The 15068-nt window shown below is 43.9% G+C and overlaps 1 protein-coding gene across 1 annotated transcript in view; it reads left to right on the top strand.

Annotated features, from left to right (window-relative positions):
- The window catches only part of DCTN1 (dynactin subunit 1), a gene marked incomplete in the record, with an annotated part of 191365 nt that overhangs the window by 137130 nt on the left and 39167 nt on the right, over nucleotides 1-15068 (top strand). Inside the window, 7 exon segments of the mRNA XM_073618867.1 lie at nucleotides 5983-6187; nucleotides 9464-9542; nucleotides 9631-9790; nucleotides 9915-10019; nucleotides 10609-10800; nucleotides 10922-11038; nucleotides 11155-11370. Of these exon segments, the coding sequence (XP_073474968.1) occupies nucleotides 5983-6187; nucleotides 9464-9542; nucleotides 9631-9790; nucleotides 9915-10019; nucleotides 10609-10800; nucleotides 10922-11038; nucleotides 11155-11370 (1074 nt within the window).

The raw sequence follows: 15068 nt of genomic DNA, 5'->3' as shown, positions 1-15068 counted from the left end.
CAGGAAACCCATTTTAGGTCAGACGCGATTCCACACTTGCCCCATAAACAATATTCCACCTGGTTCCATAGCACTAACCCTGTAGCAAAGTCGAAGGGTGTCTCCATTGCTTTCCATGCCACATTCACACCAGACGTTCTTGACTCTTATATTGATCCATTAGGCAGATATATATTTCTTAAATTGTCATACATGAACATGATTTACACCATAATTAATGTTTATTCTCCAAATCAGGAACAGCACCGTTTTCTTTCCTCCGTGGTTTCTCGCTTGAAGAGATTCAGTACAACTAATGTCATCCTTGGAGGTGATCTCAATGCTACCTTGATACCCCGCCTCGACGCTTCTTCCGGTAAGTCATCGCTCTCCCCGGCCTCACTGACCAAAATACGCACTATCTTAGCTGACCTCTCCCTGGTGGACGTGTGGAGAACACTGCACCCCTCCACTAAGGATTACACTTATTATTCCCCAGCACACCTTTCTTATAGCAGATTAGACTACTTCTTCATATCCCAATCCTTATTGGATTACTCACCCCTCTCCTCGATAGGCCTCACTCTATGGTCTGACCATGCTCCCATACACATGACATTGGGTAACATCCCCTTGCATAGGAAACGGTCGTCCTGGAGGTTGAATGACAACCTCCTATCAGACACAGTCTGCTCACAAGATATTATACAGACCATTAAACATTTCATAGCTGATCACGCCCAAGACACCACCAACCCACTGACGAAATGGGAGGCACTTAAATGTGTGCTTAGAGGTAAATTTATCCAACATGGCGCTCGACTTAAACGTGCGCGCACAGATGACATTACACGCCTTTTAACTAGCATAGCCACTTTAGAAGAAACGCACAAAAAAAATCCCGACACCACGGTTCTATTAGAACTCACCAATGTTAGGAGAGACCTATTGCAAATTTTCTCTGAACGTTCCTTGGTGGCAAGGGACAAAGGACGATTTGTTCATTATGCTCAGGCCAACAAGTGTGGTAGACATTTAGCACACACACTCCAGCCCCGACAAACCCGTAAACCGATTCAATTCATTAACTCCTCAACTAAAGGTAAAATTCTGAATAATTCGGCTATAGCTGAAGAATTCCGTCACTATTACTCCACCTTATATAATCTTACACCACAATACCCATCGCCCTCACCCCACTTACAAGACCTCCCTTCATACATACAGGAAACGGCTCTCCCATCTTTCCCAACTTCCGATACGGAGGAGTTGGAATCTGCCCTCACCGAAACAGACTTCCTCTCCGCCATCAAAAATCTTAAAAATGGAAAGAGCCCTGGCCCCGATGGGTTTTCCTCACGTTTCTACAAAACGTTTACTCACCAATTAGCTCCTCTTTTAGCAAAAGCATTCAACGCCATTGACGGAAATCTTACCCCCTCCTCTACTTTGCTCCAAGCCCAAATAGTGGTGATCCCAAAACCAGGTAAAGACCCCTCTTTATGCCCCAATTATAGACCGATTTCGCTTTTAAATATAGATTTGAAATTATATGCCAAAATTCTTGCAAATCGATTATCCCCCTTGCTGCCCAACACGATCCACAAAGATCAAGTGGGATTTGTCCCTGGACGTGAAGCTAGGGACAATACCACTAAAACTATACACCTTATGACGTACATTCAACGTAACCATATACCAACCTGTCTACTTTCATGCGATGCAGAAAAAGCCTTTGACAGGGTCAGTTGGCCCTTCTTATCAGCAACCCTCTCTCAATTAGGTCTAGGCCCAAAAATGCTAGCACGCATAATGTTCCTATACTCCAAACCTTCAGCTACAGTTTTAGTAAATGGCACTCAATCTGAGAATTTCACGATCACCAATGGCACTAGACAAGGCTGTCCCCTGTCTCCACTCTTGTTTGCCTTGGTAATTGAACACCTTGCCCAAGCTATTAGAGCTAACCCCAATATACACGGTGTAGAAACTCCTTCTTCCCACTGTAAACTCTCCCTTTATGCAGATGACCTACTACTATACGTAACCCAACCACATATTACTATCCCATCTATATTAGCTGAGATTGAACGGTTTGGCTCCTTTAGCAACTATAAACTGAACATCACCAAAACGGAGGCTCTGAACTTGTCCTTATCTCAGTCCATCCTTGCCTCTCTCAAAACCAACTTTTCCTTTCAATGGCAGACAAGCTCCATATCATATCTAGGAACAGCTATCCCGAAACGTCCATCAGAAATATACGCACTTAACTTTAGCCCATTATTGACGAAATTGAGACGCCTAACCGACACCCGTATGGACTTGCCACTGTCTTGGTTCGGTCGCATGAATGTACTAAAAATGGATATTCTCCCCAAATTACTTTATTTATACCAGGCCCTCCCAATCGTCCTCCCCGCAGCTTTTTTCCGCACCCTAAGATCCATGGCAATTAAATTTGTCTGGCGGGGAGGCCACCCTAGATTGAAACATAAGCTCCTCTGCTCCCCCTCCGCTAAAGGAGGGACAGACTTACCAGATTTTGAACTCTATCACACATCGACAGTGATCTCACGTATCCTGGAGTGGTTTCCCCGTCCGATGATCAAAGCCTCTACCCTAGTGGAACAAGATCTGTCCACAATAGATCTTCGCGCTCTCTTATGGGGCTATGGTCAGACACACAAAAATTTAACAGAGCTTTCCCCTCTCACAAGAGATGCCTTGATAATCTGGTATCGTAAGCGAGAGATGTATTCCCTAACTTCTGAACCAGGTCCTCTTACTCCCTTATTTGATAATCCTGCCTTCCCCGAAGGTAACTCGGTACTAAACATAGACGACTACGATAGAACCTCCTGGCCCACAGCCAGACAATTCGTGCACAACACTCTAGGCACATATGCCACAGACCGAGTCATTTTATCACCCAAGATATCATGGCTTACACGTCTACACCTGGATACTTTTTGTAAACAACTCCATAACTCTAAACAAATTCATAGACCCCTGACTGGATTCGAGCAACTTTGCACACTCCCGGAAACTCCTAGACACACTTTATCACTGATATATCAACTAGTTTTAGGCAATATATATACATCCCTACCTAAATATACTAAAATTTGGTCCGGGGAACTCGGGAGAGAGATGACAGAAGCCGAATGGGAGAAAGCCTTCCTTTTCACTAATAAATCATCTATCTCGAGCTATACTCGGGAAAAAAATTACAAACTGATGTCAAGGTGGTATCGAGTCCCAACCTCTCTCAAGGTAATGTACCCTCTAGCCTCTGATATATGTTGGAGATGTAACTCAGCAAAAGGTACGTACATACATATTTGGTGGGAGTGCGATGTGCTTTTCCCTTTTTGGACACATATTTTTCAAATATATACGGAAATATATGATAAACCACTCACACCATCTCCAGCCATTGCTCTCCTTTCAATACTCCCTGGCACCATTAAATCACAAAAGCATAATCTTCTGAAATTCTTTCTCAGTGTAGGGAGACAGTTAATACCGAGACATTGGAAAACGACTACTCCTCCCTCCCTGATGGAATGGGTTAATGAAATGAACAATGCAATGCACATGGAAAAAATGCATGCTGAGGTACTAGATACACAATCAAAATTCTCTTTTATCTGGAGCATCTGGAGGCATTACTCTGCTTCTGATAAACTTAAACATAGGCTCTCAGCAGCTAATGGGACCTGAGACTCTAAAACTCTAAATTTCTGTACAACAGCTTTTCCAAATGCCCGGAATAGATGCTGATATTGAGTCGGGGTCCAGCTGATATTGAGTCGGGGTCCACTGTCCACCCCCCTCCCCCCCCTCCTTCCCCAGATTTCCTTATCCTCCTATACTATATTCTTCCTTTCCTTACTCTGCTACCTGCAGAACACTCAAATCTATCCTCTCTGGCCTCTCTTGGCTACACCAAGGAATTATTAGTATTCTGAAGCTCCTACCACAAGTCCTCCCACGACTTAAAAGAACTGGAAGAACATTCCTTTTCCTTTTCATTTATTCTTATCCACACCGAATGTAAATGCCTTATCAATAATTTCCCTCAACCTGGACGCAGTAGTTCCCCATTGGGGCGTCCAGAATTTATGACAGGGCATTAGCACTTTAAGATGGATTACTGTTTAAACGTTTACTTTATAAACATTATGTTCAGCAATCTTTTTATAAGTAACAGAATATATCACACTGTATTTACACATGTACGCACCTGTACTTGGTTATCCGGATTGCCTAACGTTAGGCTCCGGTTCTTTTTCATGCTTTATTATGTTTACATTTGTATTAAAATAAAAATTTTTATTGAACCTAATCTTGTCCGGTTCAGCAGGTACTGGCCGAGGTTCGATTCATCTATGGGCACACTGATTGTACCCAAGTCTATTCATCAATGACTTGGTTACAACCATCATGTTGGATTTGTACATGCAATTATTGCCAGCAGCTATAGCCACTAGCAATAAGCAGTGTGTTCTCGCAGCAGGTAAGGCTCCCTGCGCCCCCGCCAGGGGAACACAATAGCTCGGCAGGAGGCATTCCTCCATCAACACTGGGGGAATGCCTCCATGGATGCAGGAAAGAAAATCGCATAATCTACGGCCTGCTTGAGTAAGCAGTGTATTGCCATAAACGACTTGCTTACTAGGTTGCATGATTGCGGTTCTCCTCGCAGCACGGACCAGATTGGGGGCAGAGCTAATCCCACAGCACGTCACATGTCATGTAATCTCACTTTTAGGTTTTACATGCCCTGCCTGTCTGGGAGCTGTCTCCACTCCCAGACTGTGCTGCTGAAAAACATAAAAAGAGCGATCACGTGACAAAAGGAAAAAAAATTAGGTGGAAAAAAAAAAAAGGTAGAAACCGCTTAAGGGCACTTTCACACGGGCGATCTGATCAGGTCTGCTTGTTTTTCTAACCTGATCAGAAAGGTCCATGCATTCCTAGGGATGGCGGATGTAAACTGATTTGTGTCCGTTTTTACAATTGTCTACTCTGTTGGTCAGATTAGGCACACTAAAAAAAAAAAAAAAAAAAAAGTGGACTGTGTCATCTGCGTTTGGATGGACCAGATTGGAGTAAGTCGGGTGTAAACGGACAGCGTAATCTGTTTACTGCCCATCGAGCAGCGTGGGGTCAGTCCGTGTCCGCTCTGCATAAACTGAGCGGACACGGACCTGTCATCCGCCCACTCTGCTCTGATCAGCTCACAGATCCCCCGCTGATTTGGAGTTGAAGGCACCTGTGTGAAAAGACCCTTATTTTTAAAGCGAAGCTTCATCAAAAAGTGATTCTGCTTTGATTCCTCCCATCCCGTGCTTTTGGGGGGGGGGGGGGTGCTTTTTTTGACAGGTACCCGCTCCCACCTCTTCTTGGATTGCCTGCGATCGAAAGGGTAGTAATCCCCCCAACCCTGCCCCCACCACCCAAAGCCTTCTGGGGGACACGTCACATGTTCCAGAAGACTGCGGGACCATTGCCAAAACGCAGAGCGGCTAGCGCATGCGCAATGAGCAGCCGGCTGTGAAACCACAAGAGACACAGCTGGCTGCCCACAGTTAAGATGCCGGCACAGAGACCCCATAGGCTAGTGAAGACTAGCCTAGGTGAGGGGAAGCACAGGATCCCTGGACAGGTAAATGTCCTTATATTATAGGTCAGCAACTACAGCATTTGTAGCTGCTGTGTTTTATTTCCCCCCCAGAATGGAGAACCACTTTAAGCAGTCTTTTGTGTGGCCTTTCAACAGATATTTCAGATCTATAGTCTGTTTCTGGGAAAATCAAATAAATTACAAATATGTCCACTATATTTTACATGACAAAATCACACACACTATACTTACATATGTTCCCGGTCAATGTCTTCTTGTTTTGTTTCTGTGTTACACCGAAAAAGGTAAATATCTCTTTGCTTTGCTTTGTGGTCCCTGTCCTTGCTATTTGTGTGTTTTATGTACTTTAGGATGCCAAGGAAGCCCTGGAGGCCAAGGAGCGCTACATGGAGGAGATGGCAGACACTGCAGACGCCATTGAGATGGCCACTCTAGATAAAGAGATGGCTGAGGAGAGAGCAGAATCTCTGCAGCAAGAGGTGGACACCATGAAAGAGAAGGTGGAGGAGCTGACCATGGACCTGGAGATCCTGAAACACGAGATAGAGGAGAAAGGTGAGTGCAGTTTTGTGATTAGCATCTTATTGGAGAATATTAATTAAAACTTTATTAGGTGGATACTGAGCTTCTTGGTATATATCAAGATTGAGACATGAAGACATTACTGAGCTGTGTCTGGATGTGGTGGAAGAAATGATTGAATTAGTTGTGTATCTGGATGTGGTGGAAGACATGAAGGAATTGTGTGTCTGGATGTGGTGGAAGACATGAAGGAGTTGTGTATCTGGATGTGGTGGAAGACATGAAGCTGTCTGGATGTGGTGGAAGACATGAATGAAGGAGTTGTGTGTCTGGATGTGGTGGTAGAAATGAAGGAGTTGTGTGTCTGAATATGGTGGAAGACATGAAGGCGTTGTGTTTCTGGATGTGGTGGTAGAAATGAAGGAGTTGTGTGTCTGAATATGGTGGAAGACATGAAGGAATTGTGTGTCTGGATGTGGTGGAAGACATGATTGAAGGAGTTGTGTATCTGGATATGGTGGTAGAAATGAAGGAGCAACAGAAAGATCCTAGTGTTGAAGTACCTAGTATACAGGGTGACTCTGTAGGTACTTTAAATATTATTTGTGCCAACGTCCCCGACAATATGTAGAAGGCATCAAGGGGCTAAATAGTGGGACTTTGAGGGCACAACCATAATAGACTACAAAAAGTATAAAAAACTTAATTTTTATTAATAGCGTACAAAAACACAGAGAATAGACAAGGAAGTTTAATAACGCATCTGATATAGGCATACAACTCAGTTACATACACCATAATGAATCCTATCCTGCAGTCTCCTAGATAATTCTCTATAACTATGTATAGACAATATAACCAGTAATTACGGGTAGAAGAAAGGGTACACTTCCCCTGTAAAGTTGAGTTTAAGAGAGTACTGCAGGTCTGGTGTTCCAAGGTGGTGTAGTCTCTAATTGCTCTAGAGCAACCTTGGAACACCAGACCTGCAGTACTCTCTTAAACTCAACTTTACAGGGGAAGTGTACCCTTTCTTCTACCCGTAATTACTGGTTATATTGTCTATACATAGTTATAGAGAATTATCTAGGAGACTGCAGGATAGGATTCATTATGGTGTATGTAACTGAGTTGTATGCCTATATCAGATGCGTTATTAAACTTCCTTGTCTATTCTCTGTGTTTTTGTACGCTATTAATAAAAATTAAGTTTTTTATACTTTTTGTAGTCTATTATGGTAGAAATGAAGGAGTTGTGTGTCTGGATATAGTGGAAGAAATGAAGGAGTTGTGTGTCTGGATATGGTGGAAGAAATGAAGGAGTTGTGTGTCTGGATGTGGTGGAAGACATGAAGGAATTGTGTGTCTGGATGTGGTGGAAGACATGAAGGAATTGTGTGTCTGGATGTGGTGGAAGACATGAAGGAATTGTGTGTCTGGATGTGGTGGAAGACATGAAGGAATTGTGTGTCTGGATGTGGTGGAAGACATGAAGGAATTGTGTGTCTGGATGTGGTGGAAGACATGAAGGAATTGTGTGTCTGGATGTGGTGGAAGAAATGAAGGAGTTGTGTGTCCAGATGAGGTGGAATAGAGATTTGTGAGGTGTGGTTGTGTCTGTTGTAGACACTAAGCTGTAAATCTCAAAGTGATGAAGTGGATAAATATGAGCTGTGTTTGTGGCAGTGTCCAAGTATTGTAGACATTAATGAGCTGTGAATCTGGATGGAATGTAGGAACATAGATAAGCTGTGTCAGAGGTGTCCGTTTATGAAGCAGTGATCAGCGGTGATCCCGAGGATCACCGCTGATCACAGTCCATAAACCGTTTATGAAACAGTGATAATCGGGGGAGAACATGTTTGAACTTGTTCTCCCGCCGATTATCTCTACACGCGGAGAATCCTCATTGAATGACACAGTAACGGCCAGTTTATGAAGCGGTGATCTCACCGCTTCACTGGCGATCTGAGTCAGAATTCACACTCCCAGGTTCACCAGCTCAGAGGTGGTGAATCGGGGAGTGAAGAGGAAATCTGGGGGGATCTGAGGGGGAAGGAGGAAGATTTTTAACTTCCTTATGCCTCGTTCAGACCCCCCAACACTGTAAGCATGTCCCCCTGTCATATTTATGTGTATACATATTTATACATATATACATATAATGTGTATATGTATATATATCATGTGTGTGTATATACATGTGTATATATAGTGTGTGTGTGTGTGTGTATATACATATGTGTATAATGTAGGGGGACACATTATTTTATTAACATTAATCCACGCCGTTGAGCAGTGATAATTTATCACTGCTTGATAAACTGACATCTGGTGCTGTAATCTCGTAAAGTCTCACGAGATTCCAGTATCAGGTGATGTTCTCCACTATTTGAAGCATTTGTAGATCACTTCACTCCTCCAAAGGTGAAGCGATCTACACCGCTTCATAAACTGGCACACAGAGGAGAAGATTCTTCACTGTGAATGCCGGAGAACGAAGCAGTGAATAGATTTCACTGCTTCATAAACGGACACCTAAATCTGAAAGGGAACTGTAGAGAATACTAAGATTATCAAGCTGTGTCTAGACATGGTTGGGTAATGTAGATGTTAAAGCCGAATATGTGCATGCGCAGCTCAATGTACATTTAACAAAAGGCAGCGAGCAGGCAAGTAAATGTGTATTACTTCATCAGAAATATTTAATGTCTCCTGCAATAAAGAGCTGCCAGTTTGCAGTTTTTTAAAAGTTAGGTTTAGTTCCTGTGCACATGTGCGGGATGACGTCATCCCCCGTCGGCCAATTATTAGTATATTGGGGAATTTAGTTCTGCTTTAAAGTGTTTCTAAAAGCTACATTTTTTTTTTTTTTTTAGCATAATGCATTTTCTGTATTGGGGGAACAAACCTGAGCGCAGCCCCTCCCCTTATACTAACCTGAGTCCAATCTCGGTCTGGTGCTGTGCCCATGAGCAGAGGGTCCCTCCACTCTCTCCCTCCTCATTGTTACATAGACAGGAGCAGGAGTAATTGGTTCCTGCTGCTGTCCATCACAGCCAGTGAGGAGGGAGCAGAGGGTGGAGTTGAGCTGCGCTCTGTGTGTCATGCGTTGCCCCAAATCCGGAGGAATCAGCCGACATACATGTACATTGCCTAGCCTGCACCTGCCGCCCACTTGCAGTATATTTACTTAGAGCGGTCAGCAGGTGGTTAAAGTGGTGACAGGGTCTCTTTAAGAAGCTGTGTGTCTGGATAGGACAGAGTAATGTAGACTCAGTCTGTGTTCTGCTGTTTCCCGACATGTAGGATCGGATGGAGCGGCCTCCAGTTATCAGGTGAAACAGTTGGAGGAACAGAACGGCCGATTGAAAGAAGCTCTGGTCCGGTAAGAGGACCCATTGTGTTGCCCATGTATTCCATGCAGTGTAATCAGTTGCTGTGTACATGGGTAGTTACACTGTGTTCTTTGGCAGGATGAGGGACCTCTCAGCCTCAGAGAAGCAGGAACATGTCAAAGTGCTGAAACATCTGGAGAAGAAGAACATGGAGCTGGATACCCTGCGGCAGCAGAAGGAGAAGATGCAGGAGGAAGTGTCTCACATGGAGAAGACCATCGATGAGCTAAAGGAGCAGGTGATCCCCGTCTTCATTCTCACTCATAGCATCGTAGTCATGTTCTGTATTCAGTTTATACAGGTACCTTTTACCAATCTGATAATGTCACCTGTATGACTGCTTTCCTGTGTGCTGTACTCAGGTGGATGCAGCTCTGGGGGCTGAAGAAATGGTGGAGACCCTGGCAGAGAGGAACCTGGATCTGGAAGAGAGAGTCCGTGAACTGCGAGAGACTGTCACTGACCTGGTGTGTTCCCTTTTTATACATGTTATCTGTCTAGTCACCAGACCCATGCTAACTGTCCCTACTGACGTGTGTGTGCAATACCCTTACTGACTAGATCAGACCAACGCATCTTTTCGCAGTCTGGTGATTGGCCAATTACTTTTCCCCCAGTCCGGGCCAATTCTGACATCCCTCTCCTACATGTAAAAATCAGCATTTTGTTGCTAGAAAACTTAGAATCCCCAAACATTATATACATATAATATTTTATATATATATATATCGATTATCGATATATATTTATATTTCCCTCGAGAGGAAAACCTGGGCCTCGCTGCCTCATGGGGAACCAGGCCTCCCATTCAGAGCTCCTAATACATACATTCTTAGTAGGTTTGAAAGTTTTTAGTTCCCTCTAAAAACCTCTCCAGTCGTTCAGGGGAGGAGTCTGCTCTCCAAGACTCTACCTCTTGCAGAAAGATCTAGCTCTACAAGGCTTTATACAAGTTCTTCCAGATTTTGATCTTTACACTGAAAATCCCTCATCTGCTGGCTGTTGTAGCACTCCAAACTAATCCAGTACTTTTCTTTTCCGACATTTTCTTTTTAGGAAGCCATCAATGAGATGAATGACGAGCTCCAGGAAAACTCCCGTGAGACAGAGCTGGAACTGCGCGAGCAGCTAGACATGGCAAGTGCCCGAGTACGAGAGGCAGAGAAACGCGTAGAGGCCGCCCAAGAAACTGTGGCTGATTACCAGCAGACCATCAAGAAATACCGAGATCTGACCGCTCATTTGCAGGTAATCAGATGGCCTTTGTGGACCAATATGCATTGATCAGAGTGTACAAAAAAAGGTTTCCTTTAAAATGGGCATGAATGGAGTTGTCCAGGAGCACTGATAGCGGTGTTGTCTGTTGTAGGAGGTGAACAGAGAGCTCAGGAACCAGCAGGAGGCCACAGTGGAGAAGGAACAGCAACCATCTCCTGAAATGTTTGACTTCAAGATCAAGTTTGCTGAGACAAAAGCCCATGCCAAGGTATGAATAGCTGTAAGAGAAGGATGTCCTCTTATATTTGTAGTCTGGAGATTCCCATCCTGGGTTGGTGAGTTTGTCAGTTTAAAGAACAACACTGGAATATTCTTGTTCTTCAGGCCATTGAGATGGAGCTGCGCAAGATGGAGGTGAACCAGGCCAATCGCCATGTGTCCCTGCTGACGTCCTTTATGCCGGACAGCTTTCTACGTCATGGAGGAGATCATGACTGCATCCTCGTCTTACTGCTCATCCCCAGACTCATCTGCAAGGTCAGATTTCCTTCTTCCTGTGTCTGTACCAGCTGTGTGCCTGCTGCCTATCCCCCCTTTCTTGTGTTACCCATACATTATATTGGTGTCACTGTGCCCACTGCCTATCCACCCCAATTTCTGTGTTACCCCTACAATATATTGGCATTACTGTGCCCACTGCCTATCCCCTCATTTCCTGTGTTACCCGTACATTGTATTGGTGTCACTGTGCCCACTGCCTATTGGCCCCCCCCCCCCCCCCTTTTCTGTGTTACCCATACACTGTATTGGTGTCACTGTACCCACAGGAAATGCATTAAGATAAAAGTTTAGGCTTTAGAACTACTTTTAACCCTGTAAATCTCAGGTGTAACACCTCTACCCTGGGATCTCCGTATACAACATTGAGACACAATGAGGTTAATTTACTAAAGGCAAATAGACTGCAAATGCAGGTGCTCCAGAGCTTTAAAGAGAAGTATGGCTTTTTTGTTTCTTTTACAATCGTACTTACCTAGGTGGATGCAGCATGGGTCCGATGCTGCAGCTGTCCCCCGGTGCCTCTAACACTAAGAACCGAGCGATCGAACACCACCGATCGCTCGGTTCTGACAGCTCCTGGAGCAGAAAGCTGCAGACTGTCAGTCACAGCTCTCCTGCTCTGCTCCTCCTCACTCACTGGAGCAGTGGAGGGGCGGCCAGCTCAGCGTCTCTCGCTTAGGGGCTGAGCCGGGTGTCTGTCCAGGGACCTGGCGGATCCCGACTTCCATTGTGGTGATGATGCGGAGCCTGGACCGACTTCCGACTGTGACATCAGCAGAGAGCGGACTTCGGCTCCTATTAGGTGATTTTGTAAAACTGGTGCACTCAGAATCTGGTGCAGCTCCGCATGGTAGCCAATCAGCTTCTAACTTCAGCTTTGACAATAAAACCTGGAAGCTGATTGGTTTCTTTACATGGCTGCACCATATTTTTCACTCTTTATTTTTAGTAAATCTCCCCCTTTTTGTCATTTTAAGTGTTCATCAAAGGATATATTGTGGGGGAATCAGATGGCACGTCTGAATACCAGAAACCTTTTAGACCCCTGAAGTAATTGGTACAATAAATATTATTTGAGGGTGGTTATGGATTCCCTCTATCTATGCATTAACTTGTCTATTCCCCTAGTTAGCTAGTCTATTAAAACTCTGATCACATGTTACTGTTGATATCACTATAATACAAGGTTAGCTATAAACCCAAGCACACTGCTTAATAAAACAAAGTCTTATTTATTTCCCAAGAAAATAAGAAATGCTAACATGAAAATGCTAAAGAAAGATATTACAAATATATACCAACAAAACACATAATATCATAATATAAAAGATACTTATCACAATGATTTCCTTGAGGCTTTGTATGGCTGGGCTCAGATGGCAAAGAGATAGCCATGAGTCTCAAAATGGTGAAGAGAACCATGCGGCTTAAGCACAAGCCAAGAGCAATAAGGGTAGAGACAGAGCGATAGCGCTCTCACTCGTTCAGTCTTTTATACTTCAATCATACACCGTCCAAACCCAACCCCATTGCCATCCCATCTAGACTTTTGACAAATCAGTATTTTATGGGGCAGTCCTCCTCAACAGATTATATTACTGTCTGTCCTGCTGTATTGGCCTCTAGGGGCAGCATTTTCCATGTATCATGTCTCTCTATCCTAGGTCAGTGATGGCGAACCTTGGCACCCCAGATGTTTTGGAACTACATTTCCCATGATGCTCAACTACACTGCAGAGTGCATGAGCATCATGGGAAATGTAGTTCCAAAACATCTGGGGTGCCAAGGTTCGCCATCACTGTCCTAGGTCAATCTTTAATCTTAGCTTGCCCTTTGATCTTCTGTCGCAGGACATTCATTAATCATCTTGTCAGCTTTGGTCCTTTTTGAAGCTCGCTCGCATAGCGTTTTAACACTAGACGGATAGGATAGCTTTTGTTCAGCCTAGATGGAGGCCTAAACTCTACAAAGCTTTGACGAATCAGTATTTATGGGGCAGTCCTCCTCAACAGATTATATTACTGTCTGTCCTGCTGTATTGGCCTCTAGGGGCAGCATTGTCCATGTATCATGTCTCTATATGATAGGTCAGTGATGGTGAACCTTGGCACCCCAGATGTTTTGGAACTACATTTCCCATGATGCTCAACTACACTGCAGAGTGCATGAGCATCATGGGAAATGTAGTTCCAAAACATCTGTGGTGCCAAGGTTCCCCATCACTGTCCTAGATCAATCTCTAATCTTACCTTGCCCTTTGATCTTCTGTAGCAGGACATTCATTAATCATCTTGTCAGCTATGGTCCTTTTGAAGCTCGCTCGCATAGCGTTATAACACTAGACGGATAGGATAGCTTTTGTTCAGCCTAGATGGAAGCCTAAACGCTACAAAGCTTTGATGTGCAATTTGTTACATTCCAGACCTGGTATCAACCAGGAAGAACGTCAGACCTTCACCCTTTAAAGCCATGGAACTGCAGGTATCGGCATGGCTGATCTTTGGAAATAGCAAACAGATATGTAATGGATCTATGCCAGATCCAATTCAAACTCTGGATAATACCCAAAACACTGTTGCCAATAAACACAGTAACATTGACAGAGAAACTCCAGAAATATGACATTAGACCATGTTGCCTTCCAACAGCCCCGTTCACAACAGAGCGATTTGTAAAACACTCAGCTCTAAAACTCCAAAACGCCCAACAAGCAAAATTCCAATCACTTCAATAGCAAAACGCCTGAAGCTCAAAAAAGTACATGAGCTTCTTTTTGGCCGATTACAAGTGTTTTTGGCCCCCATAGACTTCAATAGGAATGCCTGCCCTTGAGCAGAAAAACGCTTGTAAAATGCTCAAATAGCAGCTCCCACCCCCTAATTTCATCTCCCTCTCCTCCCCTCCCGCTAAACAACACATGAAGCTGTAAAAAGCTTGTAATAGAATTCTAGAAAAAAAAGCTTTTAAAAAAACTTGTAAAAAGCTGCAAAAAAAGCTTTAAAAAAAAAAAAAAACACAAGTAGATGAATATGCTCAGGTGTGAATGGAGCCTTCTACTCCAGGCAGTCATTCCTTTTATGGCAGTACTTGTTTCTGAAGCTCCGTGGTAATGCAGAATTTTTTTTCTAGGCCATCCAGCAGCAAAGATTCCGCTAAATGTTTTGCTTTAATTCCTCCTCCGCGTCGGCCAGCCGCAGCATTTTCTATGTCTGCTTTATTATCAGTCAGTCCTGTTTACCACTATCGCCCTCAGGTGGTCAACTGAAGGTACTTTGTCTTCATGAATAGAGCTCTTCACATTCACAGCTATAGAGCAGATTTCATTGTTACAATACCCCCATCACTACCTGGGGAAGGGGACCCCCCCACCCCTTGTAATGTTCTCAGTGTAGTTCTGAAAGTCTGAGACCACAGACCCTATTTTGAGGGTCCCTCTGCTGTGCTTGGGAGTCACAAAAATGCAGTAAGTGGTATTTCTTAGCAGGACAGCACTGTGTTGTGTTTGGCTCTTTTCACTGTAAGGTCCAGAATTGGACCATGTGGATGAACTGCAATGAAAGTGCATCTTATCCTATTCTCGTCTGATATTTGCTGGTTCCCTAGCACAATGCCCTGTGCTGAGGATACTTGAGAGCTGATGTGCAAGTTGGAGAAAAATGTACCTTGCAATGAGTTGTCCCCTTATAAAGTGTTTGTAAAGTCTATTTTTTTTTATTATTATTATTCAAAATAACAA

Source organism: Aquarana catesbeiana, linkage group LG01 (genome assembly GCF_042186555.1).
Source record: "Aquarana catesbeiana isolate 2022-GZ linkage group LG01, ASM4218655v1, whole genome shotgun sequence".
NCBI classification, from domain to species: Eukaryota; Metazoa; Chordata; class Amphibia; order Anura; family Ranidae; genus Aquarana; species Aquarana catesbeiana.
Note: the sequence above shows the minus strand (reverse complement) of the source record. Positions and strands in the feature narration are given on the sequence as shown.